Raw genomic sequence first — 17,728 nt, 5'->3', positions numbered from 1 at the left:
GCCACCCGTCCACCCCCTCCCCTCAGGTCTTCCGTCCACCTTGCCGGTTCTGCGCTCTTCCATGCGCTGGCGCTGCTCCGGGGCAGGTGTGTGACCAAGACAGACGCAGCTTCTCGCGGGAGCGCTCCTTCTGGGGTCGCGGGGTTGGGGGGACACAGACACAGAGGCCCGCACGTAATGATGCTGGTCTGGGTGGCGGGGCAGCTGAGGGCCTCTGGGACAGAGGGGGCGCCTTGCAGAGGCCCCAGAGAGGACCCTAAAGGGAACGGGGTGGCCGGAGCCCATGGTTGGGGGTGCTGCAGCAGGGGAGGAGGATGAATTGACTAAGGGGAGGGCCCCAGGGCGGGGAGGGCGGAGAGAAAGCTGCGTCGCGTCCCTGGAGGGGTGCAGGATGGTGCTTCCTCCCTCCTGAGGCCCGTCTCGGGTCCTGGAGAAACTCGTCACCACCCATGGGCACTGTTTGCGAGGGCTCGGCGGTGGAGGCTGGATGGTGGGTGCTCTGTTTGCGTTCTGTCCTTAATCTACACAGGAGCGCCGGGAGGCAGAGCTGCGACGCGGCTCCATTTCACAGACCGGCAAACAAGTTCCCCAGGCGAAATAAGCTTGCACGAGTTACGAAGCAAGTGAGGGTGCGTAGGGAAAGGTCTCCCTGAGCGGGACAGGGCTGAGCTTGGGGACTGGCGCTGGCTGGTGGGTGGGCGTCTTGGTAGTAGTCCCCCAGCTAGGTCTGGGCCGCTTTCTCCACTGAGGGTAAGAGGGCGTTCGTTTGCCTTCCTCCCGGTGGTTTAGCTTCAGTCTTGTTCTCAAAGGGGTTCCCGCTCCCCTGGGCCCTTTCCCATCGCTGCCTGAGGAGCCCTTTGCTCTCACCATCTGCTCCGCTCCGAGACCTGCTGTTGCCTTTTTGGTTGAACAGCATCAGAGCTGGATAACCCTTCAGGCTCCAGCTTCCTTTCCCGAAGGACCTCCGTCCCCTGGAGCTGTCAGAACCGGCCCAACCCGGGGGCCGGGGGTGGGGTGGGGGGCAACCAGGGATCTTGTCGGTGTCTGGATTTTGGCCATTCTTATAGGTGTGTAGAGGTATCTCGTTCTTTTATCATATGCATTTCTCCAATGACATAGGATGTGGAGCATCTTCCCATGTGCTCATTTGCCATCTGTATTTCTTCTCTGGTGAGGGGTCTATTAATGTCATTTGACCATTTTTCAGTTGGGTTACTCATTTTATTGTTGAGTTTTAAGAGTTCTTTCTATATTTTGGATAACAGTCATTTCTCAGATGTGTCTTTTGCAAATATTTTCTCTTAGTCTGCGATTTATCTTCTCATTCTTTTGACATTGTCTTTTGCAGAGAAGAGGTTTTTCATTTTAATGAAGTTCTGCTTATCAATTCTCTCTTTCACGGATCAGCCTTTGGTGTTGTGTCCACAGAGTCATCAGCACACCCAAGGTCATCTAGGTTTTCTCCTGTGCTCTCTTCTAGGAATTTTACAGTTTTGTGTTTTACATTTCGGTCTATGATTGATCTTGAGTTATTTTTTGTAAAGGGTGTAAGGTCTGGGTCTAGATTCATTTTTTGCATGTGGATGTCCAGTTGTACCAGCACCATTTGTTGAAAAGACCATCTTTGCTCCATTGTATTGCCTTCGCTTCTTTGTCAAAGATCAGTTGACTGCATTTATGTGGGTCTATTTCTGAGCTCTCTACTCTGCCCCGCTCATCTATTTTGTCTGATCTTTTGCGCATACCACACCGTCTCGATTGCTGTAGCTCTATAGTAAGCCTTGAAGTTGGATACTATCAGTCTTCCAAGTTTATTCTTCTTGAATATTATGTTGGCTATTCTGGGTCTTTTGCCTCTCCAGAAAAGAATCAATTAGTTGATTGGTGGGGGTTTTGATTAGGATTGCATTGAATCTACAGATCAAGTTGGGAAAAACTGACATTGGGACAATATTGAGTCTTCCCATCCATCAACATGGACTATCTCGCCATTGATTTAGGTCTTTGATTTCTTTCATCACAGTTTTGTAGTTTTCCTCATATAGATCTTACACATATTTTGTTAGATTTTAACCTAAGTATTTATTTATTTATTTTGGTGCTAATGTAAATGGTATTGTGTTTTAAATTTCAAATTCCAATAGTTCACTGCTAGTATATAGGAAAGCAATTGACTTCTGTATATTAACCTTGTATCCTGCAACCTTGCTATAACTGATTATTATTATTTTTAAATATTCATTTATTTTGGCTGTGCCAGGTCTTAGCTGCGGCATGCGGACTCTTAGTTGCAGCATGCGTGCGGGATCTAGTTCCCTGACCAGGGATCGAACCTGGGCCCTCTGCATTGGGAGCGCAGAATCTTACCCACTGGACCATCAGGGAAGTCCTTATAATTGATTATTAGTTCCAGAAGTTTCTTTTTTTTTTTCTTTTCTTTTCCTTTTTTTTAGGCTAATTCTTTTGGATTTTCTCCATAGATGATTATGTCATCTGCAAACTAAAACAATGTTTCTTCCTCCTCAATCTGTATACTTTTTATTTCCTTTTCTTGTCTTGTTGCGTTAACTAGTACTTCCAGTATAATATTGAAAAGATGTGATGAGAAGTGTTTATCATTGATTTCTAAAAATGTCTTCAAATGTCACCTCGGACCTCCTCCCCTTCCCCATCTGTGTCCTTGGCAGCCTCATCAGCACCTCAGGGCTTTGCTGGGATGTCACCTTCTCAGGTCAGGCTTTTTCTTTAATAAAAATTTTGCCCATATTTTCTTCCAGAATTTTTTTTTTTTAATTTTTGGCCGCGTTGGGCCTTTGTTGCTGCGAGCGGGCTTTCTCTAGCTGTGGCGAGCAGGGCCTACTCTTCGTTGTGGTGCGCAGGCTTCTCATTGTGGTGGCTCCCCTTGTTGTGGAGCACGGGCTCTAGATGTGCGGGCTTCAGTACTTGTGGCACGTGGGCTCAGTAGTTGTGGCACACGGGCTTAGTTCCTCCGCGGCATGTGGGATCTTCCCGGACCAGGGCTCGAACCCGTGTCCCCTGCACTGGCAGGCGGATTCTTTAACCACCGCACCACCAGGGAAGCCTGGTCAGGCTTTTTCTGACCACTGTTTACAGTGGCAGCCACGCTCAGACTCGCTGTTCTCTTTCCGGCTTTACTTTTCTTTACAAGCGCTGCCACCAGCTGATACACCGGATATGGCTTTACCGTGTCTGTCGTCTGCTTCTCCTCACGCTTCACTAGAATGTAAGTTCTACGAGGCAGGGATTCTTGTCTGTTTTGTTCACCACTTCTTCCACAGTGTCTGGCACATAGTGGGTGCTCAATAAACAGTTGTTAAAGTGGATTAATAAATTATGGTATACGTATAGTCCACATTAGATGAAATGTTGTCTGACATTTTTTTCTGCTTCCAGAGGTAGTTATTTTTCTGATGTGCATGCTTCCCCTACCTGTTACACTCCCCCCGCCCCAATTTTTGGAAGTATATATTCTTTTTTTTTTTTTGCGGTACACGGGCCTCTCACTGTTGTGGCCTCTCCCGTTGCGGAGCACAGGCTCCGGACGCGCAGACTCAGCGGCCATGGCTCACGGGCCCAGCCGCTTCGCGGCATGTGGGATCCTCCCGGACCGGGGCACGAACCCGTGTCCCCTGCATCGGCAGGCGGACTCTCAACCACTGTGCCACCAGGGAAGCCCTGGAGTATATATTCTTAATTCCAGTGCTAGTTCTTTTCTTGTTACTAACATCTGTATCTGGGGATCATTTCTTCCGAACTAGATACTTAGGGAGGAGTGGGCAGTATGAGCTGGGGCATCTGGTAACTTCTGAGTAGGTGTGTGGCAGGTTAGCTGTGTCCTCCACCCTGCGGGCACCAGCAGGACTCACGTCACGAGTGACTTAGTGTTCACAGACACCCGCGGGCTGCCCTGGTCAGCAGCCACAGAGCTGAATGCCCCGGGCCATCTCTAGGGTCTTCTCAGGGCCCGACTGGAGTGTCCATCTGGTTTCTCTTTCCCTGAAATCCTCCCTGCTGCCCTGTGTTCATGGCAAGGTAAACCTTGCGAGGATTGTGTGGAGTGCTGGGCGGACGTGCTGCCTTCCCACAGAAGGAGGCAGTACAGAGTAAAAGCCCCAAAGATGTCCATGCCCTAATGCCCAGGACCTGTGGCTGTCACCTCCACGGCAGGACGGACTTCGCAGATTAAGTAAAGGATGTTGCTTGGGATGGAGCGATTATCCTCGGTTATGTGGGTGGGTCCAGGGTCATCCCAGGGGTCCTTATAAGAGGGAGGCAGGAGGGTCAGAGCCAGAGAAGGAGATGTGATGATGGTAGTAGAGGTGTGAGAGAGACAGGGAGAGTGATATGAAAATGGTAAGCTGCTGGCTTTGAGGATGGAGGAAGAGGTCATGAGCAAGGAAGTCCAGGTGGCGGCCTCCAGGAGCTGGGGAAGGAGGGAAGCAGATTCAGTCCTAAAGGCCCCAGAAGGGGCGCAAGCCTGTGGAAACCTCGATTTTAGGACTTCCGACCTCCAGAGCCATAAGACAGGAAATTCCATTTTGTTTGTGGAAATCTGTTACAGCAGCTGCAAGGAACTCATATGGGCAGGCGCGCCCAGTGCCAGGCAGAGCACTGGCCTCCCTGCCGTGACTGGGACCCCAGGGAAGGGGGGGCCCTCGACAGCATCATGCAGCCCGTCTGACTCTCCAGAGGGCTCCTGACCCCGGACTTCCGCGAGACAAGTCAAGCAAACCCCCCGTTGTGTTTAAACCAGCGTGCATTGGGCTTTCCATTTATGGCAACTGAGTCCTAACTATACCCCAACCTGGTTGTAGCATGTCACCCGCCACCCCGGGGTGCCTAGTGTTCCCACATCCTTGAGGGTGGCGCAGGACTGACATCCAAGGTCTGTTTTCACAACAAAGGGGACTAAGCAGACGGTCGCAGGTGGAAAGGCCTCATGCCACGCTGGTGACTGGCGGCTCCACGCACAGGGTGGTGAGGAAGGGTCCGCAACCCCCTTGCCTCCAGGGCCCGATACAGAAGCTCAAAGGGAAAGTGCGGGAAGAGGTGAGTGGTCTCGAGGGTGGAGAAAGGTGCGGTCAGCACGGCGGCTGCAGCTCAGGTCAGGAAAGGGAGTCAGCAGCAGGCAGTGCCCAGGGCCACTGCGGGTGCAGGGTCTCTTGCTGCCGCCCAGGCCCACCTCTGCCCTCCCAAGAGAACCAGGCCCAGAGGATGAGTCAGAACTAAAAAAAATATTTCATTTCATTCTGAATAAAAAACGGAACAGACAGAACTCTTGGAAATCCCGAAACAATGTCATTGCTACGGCAAAATTTCACAGAAATCATCGCACAGGGCGTGGGGGGCAAGCCCAGGCCCCGCCGGCTACGACGGCCGCCTCTCTGGGGGGGGGGGGCGGCCACAGAGGGGGCAGCAGCCTGGGGGGCCAGAGAGGGGCAGGCACGGGTGGTGGCTGTGCCCCCGGATGAGCCCCGCTGGGTCCCCAGGGTCCAGGCTCAGAGCCCGGCCTCCAGCTGCCACGGCAGGACAGCAGCCGGGGCGGGGAGGGTCGCTGGTCCTCAAGGGGCCTCCTTGCGGGCGGCCTTGCGGCTGTGCACGCCCCACATCCCGCGCTTGGAGTGGAAGTGGTGGTAGAAGTTCCGCACTCGGAGCCGCTCCACCTCCAGCCCTGCCTGCAGGACCCTGGGCGGGGAGGGCGAGTCAGGGCTGCCCCTCGGCCCAGAGGACCTCTGGGGGGTGATCCAGACTGGGGGTACGGGGGTGAATGGGGCTGCAGGGGGAGAGCATGCCTGTCAGGGCTGCCCCTAGACTACAGAGCCCTGGGGGTGGGCTGGAATGGAAGAGCTCACGCCCCTGGCCCAGGGCCTGGGGTGTCAGGGCTTCCACTACTGTCCAAGCCCAGCAAGAGGAGAGGGACCCAGGAGAGGCCTGCAGGGTCTGGGGGCAGAGCTGGTTCAAGGGCTTCCCTGAGTCTGTAGGATCCTGGAGCTGGGAAGGGGTTTAGGGGAGTGGGGTGGGGTCCAAGGAGCTCTCTAGGCCCAGATCTGGGGGTCGGAGGGGGAGGAAAGCAGAGTCCCGTCAGCACGTGAGGCCCCTCCCACCCACAGGCGGAGGATGTGGAAGTCGCAGTCTCCGCTGGGGGGAGGTGGTCACCTGTCCAAAAGTTCCCAGTCCTCGCCTCCCCACTGGTCCCGGAACTCCTCGGTGTTCATGCCGCCAACGCGGTCGAAGTCGGACTTGTAGATCCCGAAGAGGCCGAAGCCGTTCACCTCCCAGTAACCTGGCGGGGATGGGGTGCCCTTCAGACGCCAGGTCCTGCAAGCCCTTCCTCAGGAGGGCTCCTGGGGTCACTCCCATGTGTTGGTCATAACCTGGGAGGCCTGTGCATGACTTGGGTGTTGGAGAAGGTTCCTAGGGGCCGAGCACGGTCCTCGGCACTCTGGGGGTCCTAGAGGCCACAAGGAGTCCCAGGCGTTATAAGGGGCATTGATGGGGCCCTAGGCCTCCCTTGCGGGTTGGGAGGCCCCCGGGGGCCTGGGTTTTGCCCTGGCATGGGTGGGACCCCTGACGTTACCGAGGGGCATTCAGGGCATTACCGTGAGGGTCCCCTGGCGAGCTCCCGCAGCCCAGCCGCATGACCACAGGCGCAAAGGCCAGCTTGCCCTCCACGCAGTGCTTGCGGATGCCATCCAGGATGCTGGGGGGGAAGTGGATGTGCAGGTCGCAGAGGAAAACGATGCTGCTGGCGTCCTGGAGACAGCGGGGAGGTCTGAGCCTCGCCCTCTCCTCCGGAAGGGCCCCCCCCGCCCCCCATCTCATTCTCTCCACCCACACCATCCTGCCCACGCACCTCCACCGCGGCCACTCCAGCTTGCAACCCCGCGGAGCGCTCAAAGTTCCCGCTTCGCCTTAGGTATTGGTATCTGGGGGAGGAAGGGGATATGGGGTGGGAAGTCATAGCCACCCGTTTCTGGGGCAGGAAAACCCATGCCTGTCCGGGAGGAGGGAAGCTGCACCTGGCCCGCCCCGGGAGGTGGGGGCCGTTACCTGGGCAGTGGCGCCGCGCGGAGGGCCCTCTCCACATCCATGTCATCGCTCTCAAAGTCCACCAGGATGACACTGAAGCGAGAGTCCCCTGTACGGATGTGCAGCGCAGCCATGTCTGCCAGGAACTGTACCACCCAGCGCGCCTGGTTCTTCACTGGAGGAGGATGGGGATACTGAACCCACCTGGACCCGACCTGGCGGTACCCTGCCCAGGACCGGTGGCACTCCCCCCCTCCCCATAAGGCCTGCTGGACAAGGCCCCCCACCCCCCACCCCCCCACAATCCCAGGTGGCTGGCCGGCCAGCCCCACTCCCACGCACCTGGCACGATGAAGTGCACCATCACATCCTGGCGCCAGGCCAGGCGCAGTGGCCGGCACAGCTCCGGGCGGCCGTCGGGGTGCACGGAGGCGGCTGGGGAGACAGCTGGAGCGGGCTCAGGACTCTCCCCGTCTCCATCTGTGTCGCCGGCACGTACCCGGGGCAGGCGCAGGAAGACGTACTCAGACAGGCGCAGCCGGCGCCCACCGCGCTCCTGGAGCTCCAGCTCCAGGAGGAAACGGCTTCCCCGCGCCGAGTCCCGGCGCTTCTCCACGTTCACGATGCGCAGAAGAGCGTACCGCCTGCGGGGCGGGACCCAGTCAGCCCCCTCGGGCTCCGAGGCTGCGCCCACGACTCCAACCCCATTCTTCCCACAAGCCGCCCCCAGCCGCAGAAACGAGGTGGCCACTCAGGTGACTTGGGGTGGGGTGCCGCACGCCCCCCGTCCCCCACCACGCCACAAGGCCTGCTGGGGAGCTCCCTTCTCAGAAGGCAGGCCCACACACCGGGGCTCCCTCGCCGTGGGGCAGCCCACAAGGGAGGCGTCCCCAAGCCCAGGCCAGTCCTCTCCTCGGTGCCACCACCCCTGTCCACAGCTGCACGCTCAGAAACCTTCAGGGGCGCCCACGGCCCACAGGCCGAGGCTCAGACGTCTGAATTCTAAGCCGGTAAACGGTGTCTACCTTGTGGCCTCGATACCCCGTCAGGTTAGATACGCAAGCTGCCCCTTCCCGTGGGGTCTTTGCCCTAGGTGTCCCCTGCCTGGATGCTCGCCCCAGGCTCCCCGCCCTCCTCTCCAAGGTCCTGGGTGCCTCCTCTGAGAAGCCTCATTTTTGCCCCCCGAGCACCAGCGCAGGGGCTGCCCTGATCTCTGGGGAAGAAGCCTCCGGGCCTTCCGCCGCTGGCTCTTCCCCAGCCCTGGCCTGGGAAGATAGGGCCCTGCCCTTGACTAGGTCACTCTCCCTTCTGCCGCACGTCCCCCCCATCCACCTTTGCAGCCAGTATCCCTCACCCTCGGAGCCTACCGGTGTGACCTCCCAGGGGTCTAGATTCCTCCCTTCACCCCCTGCCCATCCCCACCATGCTCTCAAGTATCAGGGACTTTCTGCCCCAAACGCTCCGGGTCTGTGCTCTCATTCCTTGGGGCCACCCACACCCTTGCACGGCTCAGGGAAGGTGGGGCTGCAGCCATGACCTTTCTGCTGGACAGGCCCCCTCATGCCCATGGGACGATGAGCTGCTCTCAGGAAGCTCAGAGCCAAGCGCAGGCTTGCCTTCTCAGCCACCTAGAATCAATCTACCCCAGCCCCTGCCAAGGGTCCAGGCCATCCCATTGCTGCCCTGGACCAAGCCTGTCAGTCATGGGCTCCCCCTTCCACCCCCTCCTCTCCAACACAGCCACATGCTTGTCTATGAACCAGATGGGCCAAACCTGCGTCCTGCTCCAAATTGTGCGTATCGGAGGCAAGAAGAATGACTCCTGCACCTGGCCTTCAAGGCCCATGAGGCCTGTCCTCTGCCCACCAGCCTCCTGGCCAGCCTTTGCCTGTCTCTGAAGGTCCTGCCCCTACTTAAGGACTCAGCACAGCTCTGAGAACCCCTCAGGGCCTCCCCTCAGGTCAAATTGGGGCCTCCACTCTCCAACCCCCATACCTGCTTGGGGTGGAGACAAGACTGGATTCCTGGGGCCTGGGGGAGACCAGAAGGGCCAGTGGGGCAGGAACCCTGAGCCCTCCCCTGAGGACCAAGACCCCAGCCAGCGAGGTGCCAGTGGGGAGAGGGATCCAGGGGTTCTTAGCTTGACCTTCGTGCGTGTCTCTATCTGCAAGAGACCTGGGTGGCTCAGATCCATCCTCAGGTCCAGGTCCAAGGTAACAGGTGTGGGGTTTGGAGGTGCAGGACAAGGGAGCCAGCCCTGGGTGATGGGAGAAAGGCTCCTAGCACAGGACGGGGGCCCTGAGCAGTAAGGGGCCCCAGAAGGGTGAGAAGACACTTCCGGGGGGGCGGGGGGGGAGGGGAGCGTGTACCATTCCCAGAGCAGTGCCCCATTAAACCCTGGGGAAGTCTGAGAGTCCCATGGAGGCCAAGGCCGTCCATTTCCATGCGCGCCCCTCCCTCGTACCCTCCATGGCGCGCGTTGAGACGCTCCATGTACTGAGCCACCACGTCCACGGCCTCGGCCTCCTGCAGCTGCAGATTCCCGGACACATTGCAGCGCAGGTCGTTCCAGTCCGAGCGCAGCACCTCGAAGTCCACGCTGCCCACGCTGAACGTGCGCTGCCAGTTGACAGCGTCCTCCCGCCAGCGGCCGCGCACCGCGCCGGCCTTCTCTTCGCTGTCCTCCAACGCAGCCTCTTCGCCCTGCGCCCCTTCCTCGTCGTCCCCTTCCTCCTCTTCCTCATTCTCCCCGGGCACCTGGGACAAGCTCAGGAAGGAGGTCACGGGCTGCGCTTCGGACGAATAGTTCGAGTCCGTGGTGGGGGCCGTGAGTCCCGGCTCGCGTGCCTGGCCCTCTCGGCTCCCCTGGGTGGTCGGCGCCGGGGCCGGGGGCCTCAGCTTTGCAGCCTGGGGGCCGCCGGTCCTGCGGCCTCGAGCCCGGGGTGGGCGTGGGCGCGCGCGCAGCTGCACCCTGGGTAGGGGTCTGGGGCGCAGGAAGACGCCAGGGAAAGGTGGCCGGGGAGGGCCGCGTGGGCTGAGCGGTGCCGGGGCCTGGGGCGGGACCCGCAGTCCCGGCCGCACCCGCGTGACATACACCTTCGGGGGCCGCTCGGCCGCGGCTGCTGGGCGGGGGGGAGGTGCACGTCCCCAGAAGAGGGGAAGGGGGCGGGCGGCCCAGCTCAGCGCCCGTGAGCGCCGGGGGGTCGGCCGGCCCAGGGGGGCGGGAGGCGTTGGCAGGGCGGGAGTGGCCGGGGCCTCGGTGGGGGCCGCGAGCCGGCGGCCGCCCTGCGTTCCGGGCGCCTCGGTGGGCTCCAGACCGTCGAGCAGCTCCCCATCGTCCTCGTCGTCCAGGAAGTCTGTGGGCAGCGCGGGTGGGGTGAGCTGCTGCGCCAGGGCGGGCCCAGCCGAGGGGGTGGGGGGCGCGGGGGGCACTCACCGTCTGGGTTGAGGAAGAGGAAGGCTCGGCGCTGCACCTCCTCCTCTTCGTCTTCCTCCCCCTCCTCCCGGTCCATCTTCATGTATTTGTAGAACCCAAACCTGGGGCAGGGGCGGGGCGTCAGAGACCAGGCTCGGCCAAGGCCCCGCCCATTCTTCCTTGGGCACCACCCACCCACCTTTCCAGATACAGCGGCGACTCGCGGTAGAAGCACTTGTTGTCCGTCTCCATGTGAGTCAGGCGTGTGTGGTCATTGGGATAAACGAAGGACAGGTACACCTGGGGCGGGCAGAGGGCTCAGGTTGGGGCGTCTTCCAGAGGGCCTGGAGGAGGCTCCGGGGACCCTGGGAAGAGGGAGGCCTGGGTCTCAGGGAAGACCTTGGTGAGGGGCACTTACAAACTGCAGTCCCTGGTATCTTGCGATGGGAAAGTCCTTGACGACGTAGGTGGGGGCGTAGGTGCAGGGCTCCAGCACATTCTCCAGACTCCAGGGCTCCACCCGAGGCGCTACGGGAGGCGTGGTCACATTGTGACCTGGAACCCCTGCCCTGCCCCACCCCGCCCCCCACCCCACCCCGGGGGTCCTCCTCTCACTGAGGAAGAAGGTGTCTCGGGGATCGGGCCGCAGCATGTCAGCTCTGGGCTCCTCCTGCAGCAGGCGCCCCCCAACGTGGCTGGCTGGAGACTGGGGCACGTGGGCCACGTGGTCCATCTTCAGGGCTGACTCATCTAGGGGCAGAGGATGTGTGGGGACCCCAGGAGTTCCTAGAGATCCCTCCTCACCCATATCCAGACACCACCCCAAAGAGACCGCCCATCAGGAGCCCTCCCCTTTCCCCACAGAGGCACTGGGCTCCGCACCTGTATACAGGGAGATGTGAGCAGAGCCTATGACCTCGAACTTCAGACCCGGCAGGAAGGCTCGCCACTGGGGGTTGGAGAGGGTGGTCAGGGCCAAAGGATGGGGGTCAAGGTGGGAACACAGCTGGGTCAGGGAGGAGTGAATCTTCCCTGACGTGGGGCTGGGGAACTAGTAGGGGCAACCCCTTCACGGACGCAGGAAGCTTGGGGTGGGGGGGGGTGGATGGGAGAGCAGTCCTGAGAAGGCACAGCAGGGAAGCTGGAGAGGCCTAGAAGGCTGGGGTCCCTGGAGGCAGGTGAGGATGCCTTTCCTGACACCCTGGGTGCTTCCGGACCTTCTGGTTATGGCCTCTGCCCCCACCTCCCCCCGGTTCTGCAGACACTGCCCTTCTGGAGGTCAGAGCTGGCCCCCCAGCTCCCCGCTGGACCTCCCCATCCCCACTTCCCCCACTTCTGTGGCTGTGCCTTCCCAGTCTCCCTTGCAGACTCTCCCTCCCCCACCGCTCTCATGTTGGGCTTCCTGGGGGCTGTCCCAGGCCCTCTTCCCTTCCCAGCTCATCCTCGGCCCTTAGTCACTCCCCCGGCTTCCACAAGATCACCCCAAATCTGCATCTGCAGTCTGGGCCCTCTGCTAAGCTGAGCTGGGGTGATACCCACCACACACAAACTAGACACCTGCAACCTCCCACCACCCCCTAGCCCACCCTGGTCATCACCCCACACCCAGCCAGGCTCAGGCTCTCAGTCGCTGGGCATCTCCCCCCGCCGCCCCCCCACCCTCCCCCGGACCTTCCACTTCTTCTATTCCCACCTCCCTGGTTCAGGGACCGATGGATGGCCACCCACGAAAATCCCTCCCAACAGGCAGTGGCCAGAGGGTTTTCCCTGAAATGCAGATCCAGTTGCCTCATCCTTAGGAGGAAGCCCTGCTGGATCTGGCCACCAGACTGCTTGGAGTTCCAGAAGACTCCAGGTGGTTCCATTCCTCTGCTGTTCTCGAGACCTGGAATTCATCTTTGCACCCCAGATTCTCTCCCCACTGGTCTCCCTGTGAACGTCTCTCAGCTCTCGAGAATCCGCTCAAGGGTCGCTTCCTCTGTGAGCACAAGCCCCGCCCCTGAGCACCTGCTTTGTCAGCTAGATGGGAAGCTTCTCTGGGGGGGCGGGCGGGGTCCACATCGTTGTCCTGCGGGGGAGTGGCCGGAAAGAGGAGGGCAGGGCAGGGGAGGTGGGGTCTCCAGAAGCCCTCAGAGGGCAGCCGCACTCACGCCCACTTCCACGTGGTCCGAGCCGCGGTCATCCTGCTTGTGCAGTAGCTCAAAGTAGTACCTCCGGGAGGCCATGAGCCTGGGGACAGGAGGAGTGAGGGGGGGGGCCCGCCGTGCCCCAGAAGCCCCAAACAGATGGGGAGCCTACAGGAGGCGGGGCTTGAGGGGGCAGCATAGCAACAGCGGCTTCACGCATGCACGTGTCACCCAGTCCTCACACACAGACGCACACACGGGTACGCACTCATGCACACACTCCCACAGTCACTCACCGCCTGGGCTTGGACACCTGGGAGCTGAACTTGGTGAATTCTCCAGGTGCTGTCCACTCCGAACCAGTCTGGAGGGTAACAGAGAAGGGGCAGGGGGCTCACCCTCTCCTTGGGGCACCAGCCCCATCCAGTCCCCACTCCTGAGAAGCTGGAGGGGACAGGTGACCAAGCCGCAGGAGGCCCACGAAGACAAGGGGTGTGGATGGAGGGGCTGGGCTGCGCGTGGGGGTACCTTGCCCACAAAGGCCACCAGCTGGGCACCCGCCGGGCTCTCGGTTGGGCTCAGCCAGAACTCAGAGTTGTCATCCGAAGCCACGGAGAACTGGACATCTCCTAGGCCACAGGACAGGGCTCAGGGGTCGGTGGGGGCTTCGTGACACCCTGCCCCCCAACACCCCCGTCCCCGCACCATCTCTCGCCGGGTGGATGAAGCCGAAAATCCGGAGGCCGTAGTTCTTCCACTTGGGGGACACAGCCAGCTTCTTCACGGTGGTGCGAGTCTGGGGGGGCAGCGGCCTCTGACGTCAAGGCCCCCGCCCGCCTGCGGGCCAGCCGCCCCCCACCCCCGCACTCACATGAGGGAAGAGCGGGAAGTGCAAGTTCCTCCTCAGATGGCCCACGGCGCCCCCGCACCAGTCCTCGAACACGTGCAGGTTCACCTGCCCCTTGTACTGGGGGTGGGAGGAGGGCTTACCTTCTGCACAGCGGCCCCCGCCCTCCCCAAGGCCGAGCCGCTGAGCAGAGCTCACCTCCTCCCGCCACGAGGGCGCCTGACGGGTGAGGTTCAGCGACAGTGGCCTTCCAGCCCCCCAGGGAAACAGCGCGTCTGGCTCCCGACCTTCGGGCTACGGGAGAGAAGGGGCACCAGGGTCAAAGCTGAGGAACGTGAGGGCAGGAAGAAGCCCCACAGCCACACGCACGCGCACCAGACACAGCGCGCGACACAGCCCGCCGCACCCGCCGGCTCACTTCACAGAGATCCCTTCCACGTGCAGCCACGAAGCCCTGACTCCATCACGCCCCGGCCGTGCACACCCACCCGAGCAGACCCTTGGCCACCCCACGTGCACCAGATGCGTCCACCCAGGCTGGGGCCACGCTCCGTGGTGGAGCACAGCGTGCTGCTGTGTCCTCACGGCCTACAGGTCCTGAGGCCACCGGCACAGGACTGGCCTTGGGTCTCGTTTGTGCTGTGGTGCTCTTCCCCGCAGCCCTGCTCACCACCCGCTCCTCCTCACGGCTCTCGCTGGAGTCCTCTGCCCTCTGTGTGGACAGTGCAGCCCGGATGCCCCGGCCATCTGTCACACCGCTCAGCTTCTCACCATCTGTGGGCGGCACATGAGGCGGGGCCGGGGTCAGGCTCTCCAAGGCCACAGCCCCTGCCGCTGGGGTCAGCTGGGGTCAGGATGGCCAGTGGTGTCTCCACTGAAGCCCTCCCTCCCCACGTCTGCCCCTTCGTGCTGCCCGATGCCCCACCCTACAGCTGGAAGTGCTCTCGGCTGGGCCCTTCTCCCACATCGCCCCTCCGTGGGGACGGCCCCTGCCTGAGCCCCCCCGGCCTCTCCCAGCCCCCCCGGCATGAGGGAGCGGCCATGTGTGCACATGCCAGCGCATATGCTTGCACACACACACCCGTGGGGCTGTTGTCATCAGTGACTCTGCCTCCAGGAAGGCCCCCAGGATTGCTCTGTGCCCTCAGCACTTTTCCTGTGTGCTGGAGTGTTTGGTGTCTGACTCCTTTACCAGAACTGAGAGCCAAAGGTTAGTGCTGGAGTTTGTTGTCAGGTGAGCTGGCACTGTGGTCTTGAGGCTACGCCAGCCCCGGCCCATGGCACGTGTGCCACCTGCTGCCCTTGAGGCCAGGGCTCAGGACCAAAGGAGCCCTGGTACCCACCTGGGCAGAGGAGGGATTGGCACTCTGGTCCAGCTTCCAGAGGACATGGGGCCAAGGCGGCCCCGGAGGGAGACTGTCCCCCTGCGGATCCCTTCTGTGGACACCTCTAGAGCTTGGCACCCCCCTAACTCCCCACGCCTGGGGCAGACCACCTTCACACCCCTGCCTCCCTCTGCTTCCCAGACCTCCTCCCTAAGCTGTGGGCCTGGGGTTCCATACCCTGGGATCTGAGCCTCCGAAGGCAAGGCTTCACTGTGCGCCACGTCTGCCTCCCCTGGTGCTCCCATCCGGGGACCCCCCCGTCCAGGAACCCCTCTCCTCCAGGGCCAAGCCTGGCCTTCAAAGTCTATGCCCGTCCCTCGATCCAGACCCCAGGAGCTAGATTCCCGGACTGACACAGTTGGCCTGGGCCCTTTCTCTGGGGGAGGGGGCTGCCCGCGGTCTCGTGCCTGTGAGGCTCTGGTGGTGCCTGCCCACTTGCTTCTCCCCCCCAGTCACTGTCACCTGTCCAGCTGGGAGGTGAGCCCCTAACAGGCTCCCGGCCAAATCCCCACAGCCTGGCCCTGATGCTCCCTGCCCACAAAGGTAACTCTGTGGGTACTGGGAACCTTCCACAGTGGGGTCCCAAGCCAGGATGCCATCACTGCCCTGCAGGGGCTGAGCCCCAGCACAGCGAGATCCACACGGGCCTCCCGCCTCCTGGCTGCCAGCACCTCTGCCTGCGCAGGCTGCTGGACCCCGGGAAGGTAGCCTTTCTGGTGGGAGTGAACACAGTGCTGACAGGACAGTCAGAAGGGCCTCAGACATGTCCAGCTGCTCAGCTTCCCACAAGCCCTGCCCTGGTGGGAGCCCAGGTAGCGGGACAGGAGGCGGGGCTGCAGCCCCAGGGGCGAGAGCCCCGGCTGGGTCTGCTCCTGGCAGGAGCTGCTTGAGGGTTTGATCTTCCATAACCTTGAACAGCTCCTGCCCACCGAGGAGCAGCAAGGACAGCTTCCTCGCTGGTCCAGCTGAGAGCAGAGGAGGCCTCAGAAGTGGGGTTCCCACACCTCCGCCCCCTCGCGGTTGCCGAGTTAGGCTCCCCGGCTGCCCAGGAAGTCAGGCTAGGGAGGACTGTGTTTGCTCAGAAAACACAGGGCAGCTGAGCAGGAGGCTGGTCACGTCTGTGTCACTGGGTCACGCTCCGGGGTCCTGCCTTATTTGATGGTAGCTGGGGGGCCTCTATGAGGGACTGAACAGTGCTGGGGGCCCCTAGAGGGTGTGGTAGCTGTGAGATGCGTGGACTCTGGGGGTGGGGTGGGGTGGGACAAGCCTGTGACCCCTGGCCTGGGGTGTCTGTGGTGCCAGCTGTGGGGCTGAACAGGGAACTCTGGACCCCTTGGTGGGGTGGGCCAGGACTTCATGGGGCAAGATCATGGTTCTGAGTCTTTGGGAAGCAAGATTCTCACCACCCATCCTAAGGACACCTCTCTTCCTAGAGAAGGGCCAGGAGCAGCTTGGCTGGGACCATCCCTGCCCTGAGGTGCTTCCTTCTCTCTCTCATCACCGCCCCCCCGCCCCTCCCCAGCACTCTACTCCTCCTCTTCCAAGTGTGTGTCAAAAGTCACCACCTCCAAGAGGCCCTCTGGGATCCCCCTAGCTAAAGTGGCAGGACTCCTCCCCAACTCTTCCCCACATCGCTCACCAGGACCTGATTTGTGGGTTCACTGTCTGTCCCCACTAGAGCGTGAGCTCGAGGAGCCTGGGAGAGTTCACTCCAGGCCGTTCGGTGCTCCCCAAGCTGGATCCCTATCCCTATGCCTCACCCCGCCTCAACACACAAGCGTCTCAGTCCCTGATCACAGGTTTACCTAGGGCACCTCCTCCAGGAAGCGTTCCAACTGCAAGGGTCAGCTCCCTCCCGCCAGTCCCCTCTCTCTCCGTCCTGAGGTTGGGTCTCTGCCCCTCCCCAGCAGATGCGAAAACCGAGGCTCTGCTAAGCAGGCACGTGTCGGAGGCGCAGCCAGACTTGGCCTCTCGGAAATCCCAGCATGCAGGGCCCGGTAGCGGAGATCTCCCCAGGAGCCCACCGTTAACCCCGTCACTCACTACCCGCTCCAGGCCAGACCCCGGCATCCGCCGGGGTTCGGGGACGCTCCCCAAGAGGGTCGCGCACGTCACTGCTGACGTCATCGGCGTTCTGGCCGGGCTGAGCCGAACCGCGCCCCCTGCCCCAATGTCGCCGAGCTGGGAAGGGCGGACGGGGTCTCCGGGCGGGTCTGACCCACGCCGAGGCCTGGGCGCAATGGGAGGGCCCGGGACCCGCGTTGCTCGCGACCCTCACCGCCCCCCGCCCCCAGGGCGCGCGCCCCCTCCCGTACCTCGCCCGTAGCCCAGCCGCTGGCGCAGCGCGCGGCCCTGGCGCACCAGGCTCAGGTGCACGTACGTGAGCCACGCGGCGCAGGTGAGCAGCAGCAGCAAAAGCAGCAGCTTGATCTGTTTGCGGATCTTCTTCACCGGGAACCACGGCATCGCGGCCGTCTCCGCCCCGGGCCGCGCTCAGCGGCGCCGCCGCGGCCCCCCGCTCCAGCGCGCCCCGCGCCGCGTCCCCCGGCCCTGCATGGCCCTTTGTCCGCCGCCCGCGGCCCCAGGGTGCGGCCGCGGCCCCGGGCTGCCCTTGGCCGAGGGCACGGGGTGGGCGGCGGAGCTGCTGCCGGCGGTGTCCCCGCCCGGCCCCGCCTGGCCGCTCGGGCTCCAAGCTCCTGGGGGCCTCGGCGGGACGGAGCAGCAGCCACGCTGCGGTGCTACCCACCGTGAAACGGGCCCGGCCACCGCGCCGCGCGAGCCAATCCGGGCCCGGCCAGCCTGAGGGGAGCCAATCCACGGCGCGGTGGGCGGGGCCGGAGCGTTAGGGTGTGCCCGCCGCTGGTCTCCACGCAACGCGCGCGCATCCACCTGGGCGCGCCGGCCC

At 61.9% G+C, this 17,728-nt stretch overlaps 1 protein-coding gene across 1 annotated transcript; it reads right to left on the bottom strand.

The window, feature by feature from the left end:
- Window positions 1-5,289: 5,289 nt before the first annotated feature.
- Window positions 5,290-17,550, bottom strand: B4GALNT4 (beta-1,4-N-acetyl-galactosaminyltransferase 4). Its single transcript, XM_079929850.1, has 20 exons — window positions 17,139-17,550; window positions 14,109-14,212; window positions 13,637-13,732; window positions 13,463-13,558; window positions 13,297-13,387; window positions 13,120-13,220; window positions 12,888-12,955; window positions 12,616-12,694; window positions 11,348-11,414; window positions 11,081-11,215; window positions 10,884-10,993; window positions 10,665-10,765; window positions 10,487-10,587; window positions 9,515-10,406; window positions 7,393-7,694; window positions 7,072-7,225; window positions 6,875-6,947; window positions 6,621-6,774; window positions 6,178-6,304; window positions 5,290-5,706 (listed from the first exon to the last, which is right to left on the bottom strand). Exons 1-20 carry the CDS (start codon window positions 17,287-17,289, stop codon window positions 5,583-5,585), a joined length of 3,126 nt encoding a protein of 1,041 aa, XP_079785976.1. The 5' UTR covers window positions 17,290-17,550; the 3' UTR covers window positions 5,290-5,582.
- Between the last annotated feature and the right edge of the window lie 178 nt (window positions 17,551-17,728).

The sequence above is a fragment of the Stenella coeruleoalba genome (assembly GCF_951394435.1).
Source record: "Stenella coeruleoalba genome assembly, chromosome: 8".
NCBI classification, from domain to species: domain Eukaryota; kingdom Metazoa; phylum Chordata; class Mammalia; order Artiodactyla; family Delphinidae; genus Stenella; species Stenella coeruleoalba.
This window is presented reverse-complemented; position numbering and strand designations above follow the sequence as displayed.

Bases quoted from the DNA above. Each gene is read 5' to 3' on its own strand.
- B4GALNT4 (XM_079929850.1), bottom strand. From the start codon at position 17,289: ATGCCGTGGTTCCCGGTGAAGAAGATCCGCAAACAGATCAAGCTGCTG. The intron at 7,226-7,392 runs GTGCGTGGGAGT...ATCCTCCTCCAG, and splicing joins GGTGCACTTCATCGTGCCAG to TGAAGAACCAGGCGCGCTGG. The intron at 5,707-6,177 runs GTGACCACCTCC...CTCCCCGCCCAG, and splicing joins GACTGGGAACTTTTGGACAG to GGTCCTGCAGGCAGGGCTGG.